The 18,796-nt window shown below is 47.1% G+C and overlaps 1 protein-coding gene across 1 annotated transcript in view; it reads left to right on the top strand.

The window, feature by feature from the left end:
* The window catches only part of PCP4 (Purkinje cell protein 4), a 62,597-nt gene that overhangs the window by 24,383 nt on the left and 19,418 nt on the right, over positions 1 to 18,796 (top strand). The window contains exon 2 of the mRNA XM_043593564.1: positions 4,244 to 4,295. Coding sequence (XP_043449499.1) covers positions 4,244 to 4,295 — 52 coding nt within the window. The remainder of the gene's footprint in view (positions 1 to 4,243; positions 4,296 to 18,796) is intronic.

Genomic DNA, 18,796 nt, shown 5'->3' with positions numbered 1-18,796 from the left:
GTTGAAAGAGTCAGCCAGACAAATGTACGTGCTGAGTCAGACACCGCTCAGATGTCACTTCAGGCTCTGTCGGTGAGGATCCCGTGGGTGGCCGGCTCAGCGCGGGCTCCACCGGCTTCAGGGGGGTGTGAGGCGACAGCACGCAGCTCCAGCCATGCCAGGAGTCTCCACCTCTGAATCTCGTGTTCTGGGGCTTCCTCCCAGTCCCCCGGCAGATTCCAGCTTCGAGACATCGCCCAGTCGAGAAGCACCAGGAACTGACACTTGGTGGCGTGGGTCTGGACTGGCGAGGGACAGGAGCTGGTGGCTCACTGGCTTACCTTTCCTCCCCTGGGTCCGCTGGGTCACACAGCTCTCAGAGGGGCAAGGTCAGGGTCAGGCGCACCTGGATGGCCGGCTTATGATGGGTCTGCCTTCTCTCCTTTCTTCCTCTCTAACAAAGGGTATTGCAGATGCCATTTGCCCAGGCTCTGCTTTCTGGGAACCCAAATGAAGAGATTCTTTGTTATTTCCCTGCAGCCCTTGGCACAGTGGGACTGTCAGAAAAATTCCTTCAAAATTTATACCTTGAAGTACCAATCCTGCCTTTTTTATGGTACATGGCATGTACTAGATTTTCAGAAGAAACTATCACCCACCCAGTCTTCATTTAGGCTCCTTTTAATTGGGACTTTATTAAATTCTGACATGCTAGCTTTTTGTTAGCTAACATCCCTGGGGAAGGACACTTCCCCTCTGAGACCCCGGTGAGTTGCTTGGCAAGTGTGTGAGGGTTGAGGACAGTCCTCTCTGGCACTGGTTCTGCCTCTTTCCCTCCCGTCTTCTCCCTGCTTCTCTGCAGATTCTGCAGCAGTCGTGCCGACCAGCAGCCTGGACTGGAGAAGGTTCCTTAAATGGCTATTTAGCGTTTCCTTTTGTTTGTTCAACTTTTTAAATGTTTATTCATTTTTGAGAGACAGAGAGTGAGTGGGGAAGGGGCAGAGAGAGAGGGAGACACAGAATCCGAAGCAGGCTCCAGTCTCTGAGCCGTCGGCACAGAGCCTGACACGGGGCTCGAACCCACAAACCAGGAGATCATGACCTGAGCCGGATTCAGACGCTCAACCGACTGAGCCACCCAGGCTCTTTAGCATTTCCTAATGGTGAAATGAAGGCAATATAGGGAGGTAGTTTTCAGGAAAATGCGTCTGTGTTCTCATAAGCTGAGCAGTTGTCTCATTGGTGACCACAAAGGCAAATTCAGTGGAAGCTTTCTCACACGAGACCCTCTGTCCCTTCAAGAGGTCTTGGGGACGATGACAGAGACACTGTCTTGATCCGTTGGAAGAGAGAATGCCATTGTGTCCGAGGAGATGAGCACAGAGCTGGCTTGAGCGGCAGGGATGCTGATTTCGGATGGCCGAGGAGGGAAGGGTCTGTTATTCTTCAGACACTTAGGAGGGCGTGGAAGAAGGTTCTGGGTTTGTGGTGGGACGAGATGTGGTGGACGGTCCCAGACAGGAGTGTTTCATGAATGTGAAGTTGTTAGGGTGGTGGTGGGGGTCAGGGGAGGCTGGAGTGGACCAGGAGGGGACCCGAATGAGAGCATCTGTGCCAAAGGCCGTGACAAGGGGCGGACAGCAAGAACCATGGCGATAAAGCAGTCGGGTGTGATGACCGCCGTAGACCCCCAGAATGGGAGAGCTCTTGGATTGTTCTCCGCTGCTCTCAGCCTTCCCCGAGAAATGCTGCAAGGTCTCAGAGAATTTTGAAAAGAGATCCTCCCGGTGAATAGTTCTCTTTTGTCAGGATCATTTTCTGATCATCTCTCGTGGCGCCCATCAGTTTCACCTTGCCTCCATCATATAAGACCTGACACTAAACCCCTTTCTTAGAGATCCTGAAAAAACGAACTCCTTTTCTTCCCTGTGCACCTCTCATGTTGGATCTCCTCGGGTTTCTACAATGTGACCTTTGATGGAACGAAGTATTTGTGACATTTGAAAGGTGTCAGTGTTGAAGGTTTTTAAAGACAGTGAGGGTTGACTGTGCATCTATTCTGCATCCGTATGCCATTTAGTTCGACTTTATTCAGCTCTCCAACCCTGTCCTTTTATTCTCTGAGAGTTGCTTTTTCCCCCCGGCCCCTCCCTGGGTTACGCTGGGAGGGATGGAAGGCATAAACACTGGAGTAGTTCAGTCGCCAACAGCTGCCGCAGAGCCAGCTGGATCCTCCGCATGGGTGGTCCGATTCCCTCCAGGAACAGCCACCTCACCGCCTTGAGGTTGAAAAGGGGACTTCGAAACAAGCGCAGGCGAGAAGAAGGGGGCCTTTTACTGGTAAATCTGTATTGAAAAAATGTGTAATTTATTTAAATGGAGATGATGCACGCTCTTGGTTGACTGTTCAGCCGATGATGCCGTGGCGTCATCGCCCTGCATGGCACGGGCCCTCCTCGAAGTGTGATGAAGAAGAGTTGATGTCTGGTTAAGCAGTGTAGCCTTTCTCCATAAGAACACACCGGCAGGTCTGGCATTCTGAAAACTCAAGGTGTTCTACATTAGACATGAAGACGGGGCCCACGTGTATACAGTCTTTCCAACTTGGCCATTCCTTCCACCTCCTGCCACAGAGAAGTGGTTTACCTTCCCAGAACGGGACAGAGCACCCCTGAATTGGGTGGGCAATTTGCACTTCACATTGACCGGGATAGGGTGTGTGGCGGGCTGGGCGAGCCCCGGGACGCTTGGCTTTGCCACATTCTCCTGAGTAACCATCTGCGCGGGGCATCAGGAGTCCGTAGGGATGGTTCACTCGGTTTACGTGAGTCTTTACCATTCACCCGATTTATTTACACTAATTAGGACCTGAAAGCAAGATTTTTCCGGATGATCCCTTGACTGTTAATCAAGGGTGGACTAAGGATCTGGGAATTTCTTATGACAACATTGAACGCTAATGGGAGCTGATAATTATTTTCATGGTACTGTTTTTAGGCTGGAGTCCTCGACCCAAATATAAATTTTGAGGATATCCTTATCCCTCAGTGAGAGTCATCTGTAGTGGTTTTCTCCTTGTTTAGCACTCCGCCTCTGTCTCTTTCCAGGATCCTATCTGAATAGTTAGTAACAATGACAATTCCTGCAAGACGCTAACCTCTGGGCATGGAAATTCTGTCTGTAGTCTTTTTTTTTAAAAAAAAATTTTTTTTTAACGTTTATTTATTTTTGAGACAGAGAGAGACAGAGCATGAACGGGGGAGGGGCAGAGAGAGAGGGAGACACAGAATCGGAAACAGGCTCCAGGCTCTGAGCCATCAGCCCAGAGCCCGACGCAGGGCTCGAACTCACGGACCGCGAGATCGTGACCTGGGCGGAAGTCGGCCGCTTAACGGACTGAGCCACCCAGGCGCCCCATGTCTGTAGTCTTAATGTGCTACCTACTAGCTTCTGACCTTGGACAAATCAGGCTCCCTTCCTGGCTTCATTTTCTTCACTCGAAAGTTAGAAACTTTATCATCTCTTCAATCTTGTTCGACCTGAAGCACATTTTCTGAGAATGACCAGAAAATTGGATTGACACAATGCTTCTCTCTCCACAGCCTACAACAACTCTGAGCATGATGTTAAAGACAGTAGTTACATAAGCTCTGAAGAAACGTGTTTGTATGTTGACATGTGTAGTGCATTTCCCATGGCTCCCTACACCTCACGGCCGGAGAATCTTGCCCAGCGACCCAAGACTAACCATAAGAGGCCAGCCTGGTAAAATGAAAGTGCACAGGGTAGGCTTAAACGAGGACGGAAAGGTGTCTCAACAGTAGGCGAAGCTGACTAAACATAATAATTTTTTAGTTGATTAACATTTTTCTTTAACAATAAGACCCTGGACATTGTGATTAGAATGACAATGGCCATCGCTGGCAAAAACGACAATTCTCATCTTCTCCACGGTTGGCACAAAGTCTTGGCCGTCCTCCTCATATTCCAGATGAGGTTTTGGTCAGTCGACAACAGCTTCCCATCTGGTGCTCCTTGGATGTAGGTCGTGGGGGGCGGGGGGGGCAGTCTGTGCAACTTGAACAGATCCTTCCTGGGGTTGACCCTTTCCTGGTCTCATGAGCACCACGTTTTAACCATCTGAGCCAAAGTAACACAGAATGTGATATAATGCAACAGATATTTGCAGCACCAGAAGAGATGAAAAATAATCCTGAATACATCTGATAACAATTTCTCTCTCTCTCTTTTTTTATGCCCTTAGCGACAAGGCACTGGGGCAACCAATGGAAAAGACAAGACGTCTGGCGAAAATGGTAAGCCAACGTGCGTAGTCTAGACATTTACTTTTGCCGCCTCTGCGGCCTCGTGCACGCGGCGCGCGTGGGTAATAACGCCTCCTATCCAAACCAGCTTACCAGCCGTGTTTGTGCTTCGGGTTAGAGCGGATCCGAGCAACCTACGGCGTGCGCCATGGTCCAGTTGTTGCAAAGAAAACCAAGCTATAGCTGCACGCGGTGATAAGTCCTTCCCAGAGGAGGACTCCCGTTTTGGGCGACGTGATAATTACAATGCAAATATAGTTCTGTGCTTTCTTCATTAGGGCTGGTGAGAATCGTCGGAGTTGTTGTGAGGATAAAATGAGATCACGGGACACAAGCGCTCGGAAAGCTGTGAAGCGCTCAGCTCCGGGCGGGAGGCTCTGCAGCCTGCCTCGCGTCCCAGCCCCCCCTCCCCCCCCCCCCCCCCCCCCCCCCCCCCCCCCCCCCCCCCCCCCCCCCCCCCCCCCCCCCCCCGGACTTAGGACACAGAGCTCCGCGCTGGCCCCAGGGAGGTCTGGATCCCGGAGGGTCGTGAGTGTGCTGCAGAGGCCAAAGCGCGTGCACGCCGGGCTGCGGTCCCCAGCCGGCCTGGATCTGCAGGAGCGATCGACATGCACGGGATCTGAGGCTTGGAGGGGGCGCGCCGGGGGCTAGCCCGCGCCCCCCCCCCCCCCCCCAGCTTTAGCGGGTGAAGGGAAGGACGCATGCTAATGGGGACCAGAGTGTGCCCCCGGTGAGGTGGGGTTCCAGATGTCGTCATTTTGTGTCGATGATCAAATGAACTCACGTTTCTGGAACGCGGGTCCCGCCTCCTGCCGGAAGGGGTCTGTGCCGGTGCCCGTTCCTCCGGGGGGTGGTGCCCCTCTCAGTACCGGCTGCAGAAACTCCCAGCCGGCCTTCAGGGGCCGCTGCCCGAGTCTGCGCTGGGGCCCGAGCGAGACCCAGGTGCCGGAAAGTTCGTTCCTCGGTGCGGCAAGGTCAGTGGGCCGACCCCGGGGTGAAAGGGCATTGTGTGGATGGGGAGAGGGGTTGGTGGCCAAGAGTGCCCTGATCGCAGTGGGGGGGGGGGGGGCACCGGTCTTTTCCGTGTGACGCGGGGGGTGGGCTGCTGGCGGCGGGAGGGGAGCTGTGCAGACCCGGGGTGGGGGTGGGGCGGCAGCCCCCTCTCCCCGGTTGGTGGCACGGTGGCCGCCATCCCTTCCCGGACCCCACCGCCCCGCGATCCCGGGTCTGGAAGACCACGGGGAGCTGTCGTTTTTGTTGGTTTTGTCCGTCGACGGTTCCCATGGGAGAAACTAAAAGGGGGAAGATCGTTTTAAAAAAGGTTTAGGTACTAGTTCAGTAAAAATAAAGCGATAAACCCTGACATGTTCACGCAAGTCGCATTTTAAAATAGAGAGTAATTGCATTCTCCAAAACAGAAAAAACTCTTTAGTGAAAGAGTGGCAACGTTTTCCATTTTTGCAAACCTCTTTAATGTCTGACTTAATAGAAGCCAGCTGCCTCCGCGTTCCATCCGGCGACGTCGGGTCACGTGGCCGCAGGAAAATTCCACTGTGCCCTCGTGAGAGAACTCGGTTTAACAAAGCATTATTGTATTAGTATTTATAACAAATAATTCTGATGTGAGCCTTCCTCAGAGGAGGGCAGCACCCCCAGGGCGCCTGGTTCACACCGTGAGAGCTACTGTGGCTCCTGTGTCAGCCGCGAGGAGCCGGGAGTCTGCGGGGAAGGCAGAGTCAGGGCCCAAAGGGGGCCCAGTCCCTCCTGGTCACTGTCTCTGCCCCATGGCTCCACCCTGGCGTCAGACCCATAGGCGCTGGGAAGCATGCGGACACGCTGGGTGCTTTGCACCCAAGAGAATTGTCAGCTGTTACAGAAGACATGCCTTCCTGCCATTGTTCTTTTAAAAGTAATTAATTTTATTTTGGGAGGAGGGGGGTGCAGAGAGAAAGGGAGAGAGAGATTTTTATTTTAGTTTTTTATTTATTTATTTATTTATTTATTTATTATTTTTTATTAAAAAAAATTTTTTTTAACGTTTATTTATTTTTGAGACAGAGAGAGACAGAGCATGAGCAGGGGAGGGGCAGAGAGAGAGGGAGACACAGAATCTGAAACAGGCTCTAGGCTCTGAGCAGTCAGCACAGAGCCCGACGCGGGGCTCGAACTCACGGACCGTGAGATCATGACCTGGGCCGAAGCCAGACGCTTAACTGACCGAGCCACCCAGGCGCCCCTTATTGATTTATTTTGAAAGAGACAGAGAGTGAGCAGGGGAGGGGCAGAGAGAGAGGGAGAGAGAGAATCCCAAGCAGGCTCCTCGCTGCCAGCACCGAGCCCGGGGCAGGGCTCGAACTCATGAACTAATAAGATCATGACCTGAGCTGAAACCGAGAGTCTGATACTCGACTGAGCCACCCAGGCGCCCAAGGGAGAGAGAGTCTTGAGCAGACTCCACACTCAGCGTGGAGCCCAACGTGGGGCTCAGTCCCCCCACCCCAGGGTTATGACCTGAGTTGAAATCAAGAGTCTAACGGTCAGTTGACTGAGCCACCCAGGCACCCCATCTGAGGTTCCATTCTGAGGCATGTAATTTCTTTCAGCCAAAACCTGATCCCTTCTAGTGAAAACTAAATGTGTCTTTTCTGGAGGTATGAAAATTAGTGGAAAGAAAAATGCGAGACGCTGTGGATAAAGCTTTCCTTTATAGAATTCTAGATATTAGAGGACATTCACTTCTGAGTAAGAAATGGGATGTTTAGAATTAGACATTCCTCAATAATTGTATAACAAAGTGCTGTATAAATTCAAATTATTAACGTGTCACCCCTTAATTTCAGACAAAACTGCTCATGCATGATATATGCACACGGTATTTTATCCTAATATTAAATTTGTGCTTTGCCTCTAAAAATGAACCAAGACAAAAGTCAGGAACAACCCGGTGGTGATTGGGGTGAAGCCTTCTGGAAGAGGTCTAAAAGACATTTTCCTAAAAATCTAAGACACTTAGTTCTTAAATTTCTTAATTTTCTTAAATTTATAGCATGGGAATGTCATCTTGGAATTTGTTTTAAACTAATATTACATTCCATTGAAATTCAAATTATTTTACTCTGTCATCACAGGAGGGAGATCTTTTGTCTGAATGTATATTTCCTATTAACACAAATGAAGGTGCCCGCATATGTTGAAGGAACAGGGACCCACCAAGATGTTCTGAGAGGTGGGCAGTAGTTAAACACAAAAGGATCATCCCCAAATTTCATTATTGTCCACAAGTGTTCTCATTGCAACTATTATAAATGTACTTTAGGCCTTCATTTTACCACTTAAAGCCAAACAGACTCTAGGAGTGAGGAGTGAGGGGCTCCACATTCTTGGTCAGATCACCAGATCACAGAAGACACAAGTCAGACGTGTTAAAGCTCCAGAGGGATCCAGACGGTCGGCTCTGCTGGAATTTTGTGACATTAAATATTATCTCAAGAGGGCCAGTGACAGGGACTCTGGGTTCTTGGTATCCCAAGATTATTTTTACTGCTGGTGTTGTTGCTGTGGATGTGAACAAGGACGTTTATCCACATTACATTCAGAATGCCCCTGACTTCTTCCTCAGTCTCTGGGATGCCAACCTCTGGACACACAACCCAGCAAATTCGAATGTTTTCCATCACATCTGACAGGTCTTTCAGAAATTTTAGGGTTATATTTTTTATTTTTATTTTTTAACGTTTATTATTTACTTTTGAGAGAGCGAGAGAGAGACAGAACGTGAGCAGGGGTGGGGCAGAGAGAGGGAGACACAGAATCCAAAGCAGGCTCCAGGCTCCGAGCCATCAGCACAGAGCCTGACATGGGACTCGAACCCATGAACCGTGAGATCATGACCTAGGTGAAAGTCGGACACTTGATTGACTGAGCCACCCAGGCGCCCTGAGGGGTATATTTTTTAGTTAAAAAATGAATTTGTTAGGATCTTGTTAGTTCTGGGGCGCCTGGGTTATTAAATGTCCGACGTCAGCTCATGTCATGATCTCACGGTTCGCCAGTTCGAGCCCCGCATCGGGTTCTCTGCTGTCAGCTCAGAGCCTGCTTCAGATCCTCTGTCCCTCTCGCTCTCTGGCCCTCCCCCACTTGCACGTGAGGCTGTGCTCTCTCTCTCAAAAATCAATAAACATTTAAAAAGTATTAGGAAAAAGGGGTCTTGTTAGTTCAGAGATATTCATTCCTATATGAACGAACTACCTGCATTGGCTGATTAGTTTGGGCCGAGAACTTCATTTATCCCTTGACACAGTGTTCTTCCTGGAGGGACACAATAATTTGTCACTCCAGTTACAATTCCTGGGCTGTGGTAATCTCACACATGTTTACAAATAGAGACACAAACCATCTGACTCCAGAGTATTCACCTCCGATCACTAGTTTGGACACAAGCCAAAGGTATTTTTCAAGTCAGTAGTTTTCCTCAGTGCCTTAATCTGTATCTTGATACTTGTCATCGGAGGGATTCCAAGAGTTAAAGTTTTTATTGACATAGAAAGTAGAAAAATACTGGAAAGAGCGTGGCCTCTGGGAGGCCTCCAGTCTGAAGGAAAGATTTACGAATAATAAACCTCTGGCAGAGCTTATGTTCAGAGCCTGGAGGCTTACCCCAGCGAAATTGAATTTCTAAAACTGGAATGGATTTCTCCTGATTTGGTGAGCTGTGATACGTTTGTTTCCAGAAAGTTCTGTCTTTGGAGGTGGAGGGCGTGAGTGCACCTGACTTCAGGAAAGTCTCCCCTCCTATCCAGGCTCTGGGTAGATGTCCAGAAGGAACGTCTTATTCTGCATCACTTGTACCACCTGTGGGGCTCACAGCAGTTGTAATTTCTTTGAGGTGTGAGTGCGCGTGCCAAGATCTCAGGCGCCATGCTTGAGTAGGTGAGCCCCTTCTTTGGGAAACGGGTTGTGGCTTGAGAAACTTCTAGTAGGTGTGGGATACACTAGGACCATATAGCGTGCAGTTTGCTTTGATATGATTCTATGATCGCTAACAATGAATAAGATCAAATGTTGTACTGGGTGCTCTCTTCTCGTTTTTTTTTTTTTTTTTAAATATGAAATTTATTGTCAAATTGGTTTCCATACAACATCCAGTGCTCATCCCAACAGGTGCCCTCCTCAATACCCATCCCCCACCCTCCCTGCCCTCCTACCCCCCATCAACCCTCAGCTTGTTCTCAGTTTTTAAGAGTCTCTTATGGTTTGGCTCCCTCCCTCCCTAACTTTTTTTTTTTTTCCATCCCTTCCCCCATGGTCTTCTGTTAAGTTTCTCAGGATCCACATAAGAGTGAAAACATATAGTATCTGTCTTTCTCTGTATGACTTATTTCACTTAGCATAACACTCTCCAGTTCCATCCATGTTGCTACAAAAGGCCAGATTTCTTTCTTTCTCATTGCCACATAGTACTCCATTGTGTATATAAACCACAATTTCTTTATCCATTCATCAGTTGATGGACATTTAGGCTCTTTCCATAATTTGGCTATTGTTGAGAGTGCTGCTATAAACATTGGGGTACAAGTGCCCCTATGCATCAGTCCTCCTGTATCCCTAGGGGAAATTCCTAGCAGTGCTCTAGCTGGGTCATAGGGTAGATCTATTGTTAATTTTTTGAGGAACCTCCACACTGTTTTCCAGAGCAGCTGCACCAGTTTGCATTCCCACCAACAGTGCAAGAGGGTTCCCGTGTCTCCACATCCTCGCCAGCATCTATAGTCTCCTGATTTGTTCATTTTGGCCACTCTGACTGGTGTGAGGTGGTATCTGAGTGTGGTTTTGATTTGTATTTCCCTGATGAGGAGCGACGTTGAGCATCTTTTCATGTGCCTGTTGGCCATCTGGGTGTCTTCTTTAGAGAAGTGTCTATTCATGTTTTCTGCCCATTTCTTCACTGGATTATCTGTTTTTCGGGTGTGGAGTTTGGTGAGTTCTTTATAGATTTTGGATGCCCTTTGTCCGATATGTAATTTGCAAATATCTTTTCCCATTCCGTTGGTTGCCTTTTAGTTTTGTTGATTGTTTCCTTTGCAGTGCAGAAGCTTTTTATCTTCGTGAGGTCCCAGTAGTTCATTTTTGCTTTTAATTCCCTTGCCTTTGGGGATATGTCAAGTAAGAAATCACTGTGGCTGAGGTCAGAGAGGTTTTTCCCTGCTTTCTCCTCTAGGGTTTTGATGGTTTTCTGTCTCAGTTTCAGGTCCTTTATCCATTTTGAGTTTATTTTTGTGAATGGTGTGAGAAAGTGGTCTAGTTTCATCCTTCTGCATGTTGCTGTCCAGTTCTCCCAGCACCATTTGTTAAAGAGACTATCTTTTCTCCATTGGATGTTCTTTCCTGCTTTGTCAAAGATTAGTTGGCCATACTTTTGTGGGTCCACTTCTGGAGTCTCTATTCTATTCCGTTGGTCTATGTGTCTGTTTTTGTGCCAATACCATGCTTTCTTGATGATTACAGCTTTGTAGTAGAGACTAAGGTCTGGGATTGTGATGCCTCCTGCTTTGGTCTTCTTCAAAATTACTTTGGCTATTCTGGGTCTTTTGTGGCTCCATACAAATTTTAGGATTTCTTGTTCTAGCTTCGAGAAGAATGCTGGTGCAATTTTGATTGGGATTGCATTGAATGTGTAGATAGCTTTGGGTAGTATTGACATTTTAACAGTATTTATTGTTCCAATCCATGAGCAGGGAATGTTTTTCCATTTCTTTATATCTTCTTCAGTTTCCTTCATAAGCTTTCTATAGTTTTCAGCATACAGATCTTTTACATCTTTGGTTAGATTTATTCCTAGGTATTTTATGATTCTTGGTGCAATTGTGAATGGGATCAGCTTCTTTATTTGTCTTTCTGTTGCTTCATTTTTAGTGTATAAGAATGCAACTGATTTCTGTACATTGATTTTGTATCCTGCGACTTTGCTGAATTCATGTATCAGTTAGCAGACTTTTGGTGGAGTCTATCGAGTTTTCCATGTATAATATCATGTCATTTGCAAAAAGTGAAAGCTTGACTTCCTCTTTGCCCATTTTGATGCCTTTGATTTCCTTTTGTTGTCTGATCGCTGATGCTAGAACTTCCAACACTATGTTAAACAACAGCAGTGAGAGTGGACATCCCTGTCGTGTTCCTGATCTCAGGGAAAAAGCTCTCAGTTTTCCCCCATTGAGGATGATATTAGCTGTGGGCTTTTTATAAATGGCTTTTATGATGTTTAAGTATGTTCTTTCTATCCCGACTTTCTTGAGGGCTTTTATTAAGAAAGATGCTGAATTTTGTCAAATGCTTTTTCTGCATCAATTGACAGGATCATATGGTTCTTTTCTTTTCTTTTATTAATGTGATGTATCACATTGATTGATTTGCAAATGTTGAACCAGCCCTGCAGCCCAGGAATGAATCCCACTTGATCATGGTGGATAATTCTTTTTATGTGCAGTTGAATTTGATTTGCTAGCATCTTATTGAGAATTTTTTCATCCATATTCATCAGGGATATTGGCTTGTAGTTCTCTTTCTTTCCTGGGTCTCTGTCTGGTTTAGGAATCAAAGTAATTCTGGCTTCATAGAATGAGTCTGGAAGTTTTCCTTCCCTTTCAATTTTTTGGAAAAGCTTGAGAAGGATAGGTATTATCTCTGCTTTAAATGTCTGGTAGACTTTCCCTGGGAAGCCATCTGGTCCTGGACTCTTATTTGTTGGGAGATTTTTGATAACTGATTCAATTTCTTCACTGGTTATGGGTCTGTTCAAGTTTTCTATTTCTTCCTGTTTGAGTTTTGGAAGTGTGTGGGTGCTTAGGAATTTGTCCATTTCTTCCAGGTTGTCCAGTTTGTTGGCATATAATTTTTCATAGTATTCCCTGATAATTGCTTGTATTTCTGAGGGATTGGTTGTAATAATTCCATTTTCATTCATGATTTTATCTATTTGGGCCATCTCCCTTTTCTTTTTGAGAAGCCTGACTAGAGGTTTATCAATTTTGTTTATTTTTTCAAAAAACTAACTCTTGGTTTCATTGATCTGCTCTACAGTTTTTTAAGATTCTATATTGTTTGTTTCTGCTCTGATCTTTATTATTTCTCTTCTCCTGCTGGGTTTGGGGTGTCTTTGCTGTTCTGCTTCTATTTCCTTTAGGTATGCCGTTAGATTTTGTATTTGGGATTTTTCTTGTGTCTAGAGATAGGCCTGGATGGCAATGTATTTTCCTCTCAGGACTGCCTTCATTGCATCCAAAAGCGTTTGGATCGTTGTCTTTTCATCTTCATTTGTTTCTAAATTTTTTTTTCAACGTTTATTTATTTTTGGGACAGAGAGAGATAGAGCATGAATGGGGGAGGGTCAGAGAGAGAGGGAGACACAGAATCGGAAACAGGCTCCAGGCTCTGAGCCATCAGCCCAGAGCCCGACGCGGGGCTCGAACTCGCGGACCGCAAGATCGTGACCTGGCTGAAGTCGGATGCTTAACTGACTGTGCCACCCAGGCGCCCCTCATCTTCATTTGTTTCCATGTGTTTTTAAATTTCTTCTCTAATTGCCTGGTTGATCCATTCATTCTTTAGTAGGGTGTTCTTTAGCCTCCATGCTTTTGGAGGTTTTTCAGACTTTTTCCTGTGGTTGATTTCAGGCTTCATAGCATTGTGGTCTGAAAGTATGCATGGTATGATCTCAATTCTTGTATACTTATGAAGGGCTGTTTTGTGACCCAGTATGTGATCTATCTTGGAGAATGTTCCATATGCACTTGAGAAGAAAGTATATTCTGTTGCTTTGGGATGCAGAGTTCTAAATATATCTGTCAACTCCATCTGATCCAATGTATCATTCAGGGCCCTTGTTTCTTTATTGATCCTGTGTCTAGATGATCTATCCAGTGTTGTAAGTGGAGTATTAACGTCCCCTGCAATTACCACATTCTTATCAATAAGGTTGCTTGTGTTTGTGATTAATTGTTTTATATATTTGGGGGCTTCTGTATTTGGCACATAGACATTTATAATTGTTAGCTCTTCCTGATGGATAGACCCTATAATTGTTATACAATGCCCTTATTCATCTCTTGTTACAGCCTTTAATTTAAAGTCTAGTTTGTCTGATGTAAGTATGGCTACTCCACCTTTCTTTTGACTTCCAGTAGCATGATAGATAGTTCTCCATCCCCTCACTTTCATTCTGAAGGTGTCCTCAGGTCTAAAATGAGTCTCTTGTAGTAAGCAAATAGGTGGGTCTTGGTTTTTTTTTTTTTTTTTTTTTTTTTTTATCCATTCTGATACCCTATGTCTTTTGGTTGGAGCATTTAGTCCATGTACATTGGATGGGATGGGTCCAGGAGTGGGATGGGTCCAGGAGAATGATGGGTCCAGGAGTGGGATGGGTGTGGGAGGGGGATGGGTCCGGGAGAGGGATGGGTCCGGGAGGGGGATGGGTCCAGGAACAGAGGTGACTGAGTGCTCTCTCTTGAGCCGGAGAAGGACCGTCAGTTCTGGCAGGAGGCGCTGCCTGGCTGATCCTGCTTGTGTGCACGGGAAGTTTGGATGGAACGCAAGAGGAATAAACGCAGTTTCTAGAAAGACTACAGAGGCATCACGCCATGCCACCGCCTAAAGCAGGGAGGTGACCTGGTTCTGCTTCGAAGGCAGATGCGATAGACCAGGGTTGAGGGCTGATGGAGAGAAAGCCGTGGCCCCTCAGTGTGGATTTGTGGCGTGCATCTAGGCTGGCGTGTGCAGGCATCTGGAAGGCAGGGATTTGTGAAGCCCTGCTCCACACTGAGATCTAATATGCCAACTCAGTATAAATCCCCATAGGAGTTCAGGCGGGAATTTACCATCTTCTGCTAAGCCTCCCTGAAAAGGGAGGGGAAATAGGATGTCGAGCAGCAAAATGTATCCGAAATATGCTGTTTAAAATGTTTCCAGCCTGCACCTGGCTGCGGGAAAAGCACTTCCCCAAAGTTATCAATCTCTAGGTGTGCAACAATTACCAGCCCGGAAAGCTCTAAATCTGTCTCCGGCTGGCGTAATAAAGCCGGGAGCTGCATGAAGCCCGGAGTTCGCCTGTGCTGACATATTGTGAAAACTGCCACGAATGCCACGGACACATGAAGCTTTCAAGGCACAAAATCAAATGACTCTGGGCTCCATCTGGGGCCTCTTGGCCCTTTCTCTCCTCCTTTTTCCGGTCTCAAAGCAACCAGCATAAAAACAAAACAAAACAAAATCCAAACAAGAAACACTAACAGGGCCTTCAGATATTATACCGGGATAGTCCCCTTTTGCTGTCAGCGTCCAACACTCTGAAGATCTGTATTCCAGAAGGAAGGGATGGGCACACAAGGTTGCTTCTGATATTGATCCAGAGGGAGACAGAATGAAATCGGAATTGCTTATTAAGCCGGGTCTTTAAACCACCAGGGTCTCCGCACAAACCTGGTCAGTGGGTAATGTTGTTCAACAAGTGAGTCGATTCCGTGTGAAGGTTATTTTAGGGATTAGTGCTGACAGGAAATTTATTTCTGTTAATCTTAGTTATATGAGCCATTTTTTTTTTGTTTTTTGTTTTTGCCTCTCAGGTTGGGCATTATAATAACTTTAGTGTGCAGATAATACCTTGGATAAATATGGTGCTTCTAATCCGCTGTCTTGGAGTAAACGCGCTTGAACGATTGTCAGTAGGAGTCGAGATTTGTAGCTGTGCCTAGTTGTCATTCTCTACATCTGTATATTTTGTGTAGCTTAAAATGCTCTCATGCATGACCTTCTGTCAAGGCAGCCTTGGGAGGTGCGTAGGGAGGCTGCGTCAGGCAGAGCTCCCTGTGACGTCGGTGAATTGTCCAAGGTCACACCAATCAGAAGAAAACGATTTTGGTTATCTGGCCAGCAGTGTAGACACTCCAGGTTGTCTCCACAGACACTCACTCCTGAGATTCCTCCTGACCTGGGGTCTTGGTTGTAAACTGGCAACTAGGGTGGGTTGGGGTCTGAGCCCATGGAACAGAATGAGGTTCACAGGCTTACATCCTGGCCAAGCCAGAAACCATAGTCTCCACAGCACTGTTATCTCATCAACTTAGTTAACCAGCCTCTGGAAAATATGTGTGATGTCAGACTCATTACAGGGTCAGCCACATTAATTTTTAAAATTAAAACATTGAAGCAGTATGCTAATTTATGGGCTTATCCATATTTTTCACTTTTTTTCCTCCCTCCCTCCCTCCACCCCTCCTTCCTTCCTTCCTCCTTTTTGAGATTGAACATTGGATAACTTTAGACCAGCCGAAGATAGAATTCTGTTTCCTATCATATGGAGAAGGCCCATATGCCTTGGTGAAAAGCTGAAGGTAGAAATTATGCCCAAAGAATTGCTGTTTAAGGTCTTTTTAAGCCTACAAAGCAGCTTGTAAGCAGGAAAATGGTGATCCTTCCTTTCTTTGGAACCCCTCCTTAACTAGGACACAGGAACATTTCATATTCTGCTAATCAATTATTCGTATGGAAATAATATTTCTCAAGTGCTTGAAAACATTTTGCTCTTTTAAGCACGTGAAACCCTCACAATTTTACTTCTAGAATTAATTTGCACAGCAAGCAGCTTTTCAGAAGAGAAAACCGACTGGCATCTCAGCCTGCGCTCTCTGATAAGATGGTTTAAATTTGTAGGTTTCATATTTGTGAGTTCATCTGCGATTACGGAAGCATGTGTAAATGCTAATGTTCCTTCTTGAGAAAGGGTGTTCTCGGTAGATAGTGGGCTGAAGTGTCTTCAGAAGCTGAATTCCCTCTCAGGCTGGACTGACTCTCCCATTCATAGGAAGAGGAAGTCTTGGGGTTTCTAAACATGCCTCCCTGCGCATCCTTACGGCCACCACAGATGTCGCTTCAGACCCTAGGGCAGAAGTTGCCCCGGGCCTCCCAAGAAAGCTCTCTGCAACATTCTAGAACACAGCTTTGGGGAGAGCCCCTGGGGCCTGTTGTGAACTTATGTAAATTCCACTCAAGCCATTGATTGGTTTCTCCCAGCATTCTGCATCAGTAACGAGTCTGCGTTTCTGATCAATACTAATTAATTGTGACAATTTGGCCGCATTTGGACTGTTCAATCAAGAGACGGCATTATTTTGTTCCAAGTACCATTTTTATGCCTCCTTAGCGAGCTCCTCTGTGTTTTCAGGAAGCAACCAATTTTCATTAACTTAGGCAAGCTGAGAACAGATTTGGCTCTGAATCCTCTTTTTAAAAGTTACTTCAAAAATGTGATAACGTTTTTTGTGTTTTTTTTTTCCCCCTTTGCTAAAACCTAGTGGAGCAGACGGGCAGAGTCACTGTGGCAGAGGGCAGAGGCTTTGCCCTGGCTTTTTTGGAGGAGTCAGGAGAGCAAACGCTGTCCTGTTCACCAGCTCACCCAGCCCTGTGCTCTGGACCACCAGACCTAGCGAACTCATTCCTGGTTGTTCGTGGATTGCTACTTCCTTTCCTTTCTCACTCTCGGCAAAGGAGAGACCCACCAACATCAGGGTGTAGGGAAAAATGAAAACATGGCCCCCTTGTTCAGAAATTACCAAGCTGAGCATTAAATCACCCTGCTGAGCGCGGGGGCCCTACACACGTTGCCTGGCTGTGAGGCTGGCCTCGAGGCGGGGGGTGGGGGCATACAGACTGTTTTCTTTAAAACCGGTAAATATGTATCATTCATTTTATAATACATTTTCTTTCTGGCACTTTCTTTTTTTTTTTTTAAACTTTAAAAAAATGTTTTTATTTATTTTTGAAGGAGAGAGAGAGAGAGAGAGAGAGCGCATGAGCGGGGGAGGAGCAGAGAGAGAGGGAAACACAGAATTCGAAGCAGGATCCAGGCTCCGAGCTGTCAGCACAGAGCCTGACACAGGGCTCGAACTCATGAACTGTGAGGTCATGACCTGAGCCGAAGTCGGACGCTTAACTGACTGAGCCACCCACCTTGGCGCCCCTCTGGCTCTTTCTATTTCTTTATTTATTTATTTATTTATTTATTTATTTATTAAGTTTGATTTTTATTTACTTCTTGAGAAAGATACAAAGAGCAAGCAGGAGAAGGGCAGAGAGAGAGAGAGACGGATGCACAGAATCCCAAACAGGCTCCAGGCTCTGAGCCGTCAGCACAGAGCCCGACGTGGGGCTCGAACTCACGGACCGCGAGATCACGACCTGAGCCAAAGTTGGACGCTCAACCGACTGCGCCACCCAGGCGCCCCTGTTTTCCTTACTTTTTAATGCACTTGGTGAACACTCCTGGATCACTTTGTACACTGGCTGTAATTATGGATGATTTCTGGTTTTGCATGGTACTTTGTAGAGGATGGCTATGAAGTCTTAGCTCAGGGAGAGGGAGTTCTGAGTCCTCTTCTCTCACACCCGGGCCCGTGTGGCCTCTCCGACCAGCAGCAGGCAGCAGACGGGATGCACGGGGGGGGGGGTTTGAACCCAGGCCCTAAGAAACTGGCAGCTTCCACTTTTTCTCTCTGGGAACAGTTGCTGTGGGAGAAGCCCGTTGGCGTGTGAGATGTCCCGTATCCTGAAAGCATCATGTCGTGAGGAAGCCTGAGCTAGACACGTGGAGCAGTGGCCTGGTGACATGCCCAACCAGCCAGTGACGGTGCGGGTTCTCCCAGCCCCACTGCCAGATGTGCAGTGAGGGTCCTCCAGGGGACTCCAGCCCCAGGGCCATCTGGCGGCAGCCCCATGGACGACTCCACGCAAGAAGTGCCCAGCTGAGTCCATGGACCCGGTGGGCAGAATAAACACTTCCTGTGTTTACGCTGTTAAACTTGGGGACGGTAGTTAACTGTCACATGCCTAAACCTCTCGTCTTCGCTAACCCGTTGGCTGCTTCTCCTCTCCCCTGCTTCTTGAGACACAATTCTGGATTGTGTTCCGTTCTCGCTGGTAGGAATGTAGTCTCTTCTGGATGCAGACCTCGAGGTTCTTACAAACCAGAAAAGGGATGTCGCGAAACAGTGTCAACTCTAGCTTCTTTTGGGCATTCAGAGTATTTGCTCAGCACCTGCCATGTGCTGTATGTTGGGATCAGAACGGGTAAAGGCGTATTTTGAAACAGCAGTGCTGGGACAATGGGGCCAGAAGTCCTTAGTGACAAATACGCGGGCCATGGTCCTGGGAGGGAATGGGGGGGGGGAGCACCCCGCCCCTGAGTAACTTGAGGAGCATCAACTAGGAAGGGGCTGTTTGCAAAGATGTGTGCGGGGTTCAGGGAAAGCCACACAGAATAGTTTACTTAGAACCTCAGACGAGCAGTGGCAGAGCCTGACAGGAGGCACCGGGATCCAGAGAAGATGCTGTCCGAAGAGGCAGTCTGATGGGGGCTGTGTTCTTCTGTTGGTGGACGTATCTGAGCTGCAACAACTTTGCAGACGTGGTTGCCAGATTTTAAAATAAAAATACAAGATGCTCGGTTA

The sequence above is a fragment of the Prionailurus bengalensis genome, chromosome C2 (assembly GCF_016509475.1).
Source record: "Prionailurus bengalensis isolate Pbe53 chromosome C2, Fcat_Pben_1.1_paternal_pri, whole genome shotgun sequence".
Classification (NCBI taxonomy): Eukaryota; Metazoa; Chordata; class Mammalia; order Carnivora; family Felidae; genus Prionailurus; species Prionailurus bengalensis.
The sequence above is the reverse complement of the archived record's forward strand: the minus strand, read 5'-3'. Positions and strand labels throughout refer to the sequence as shown.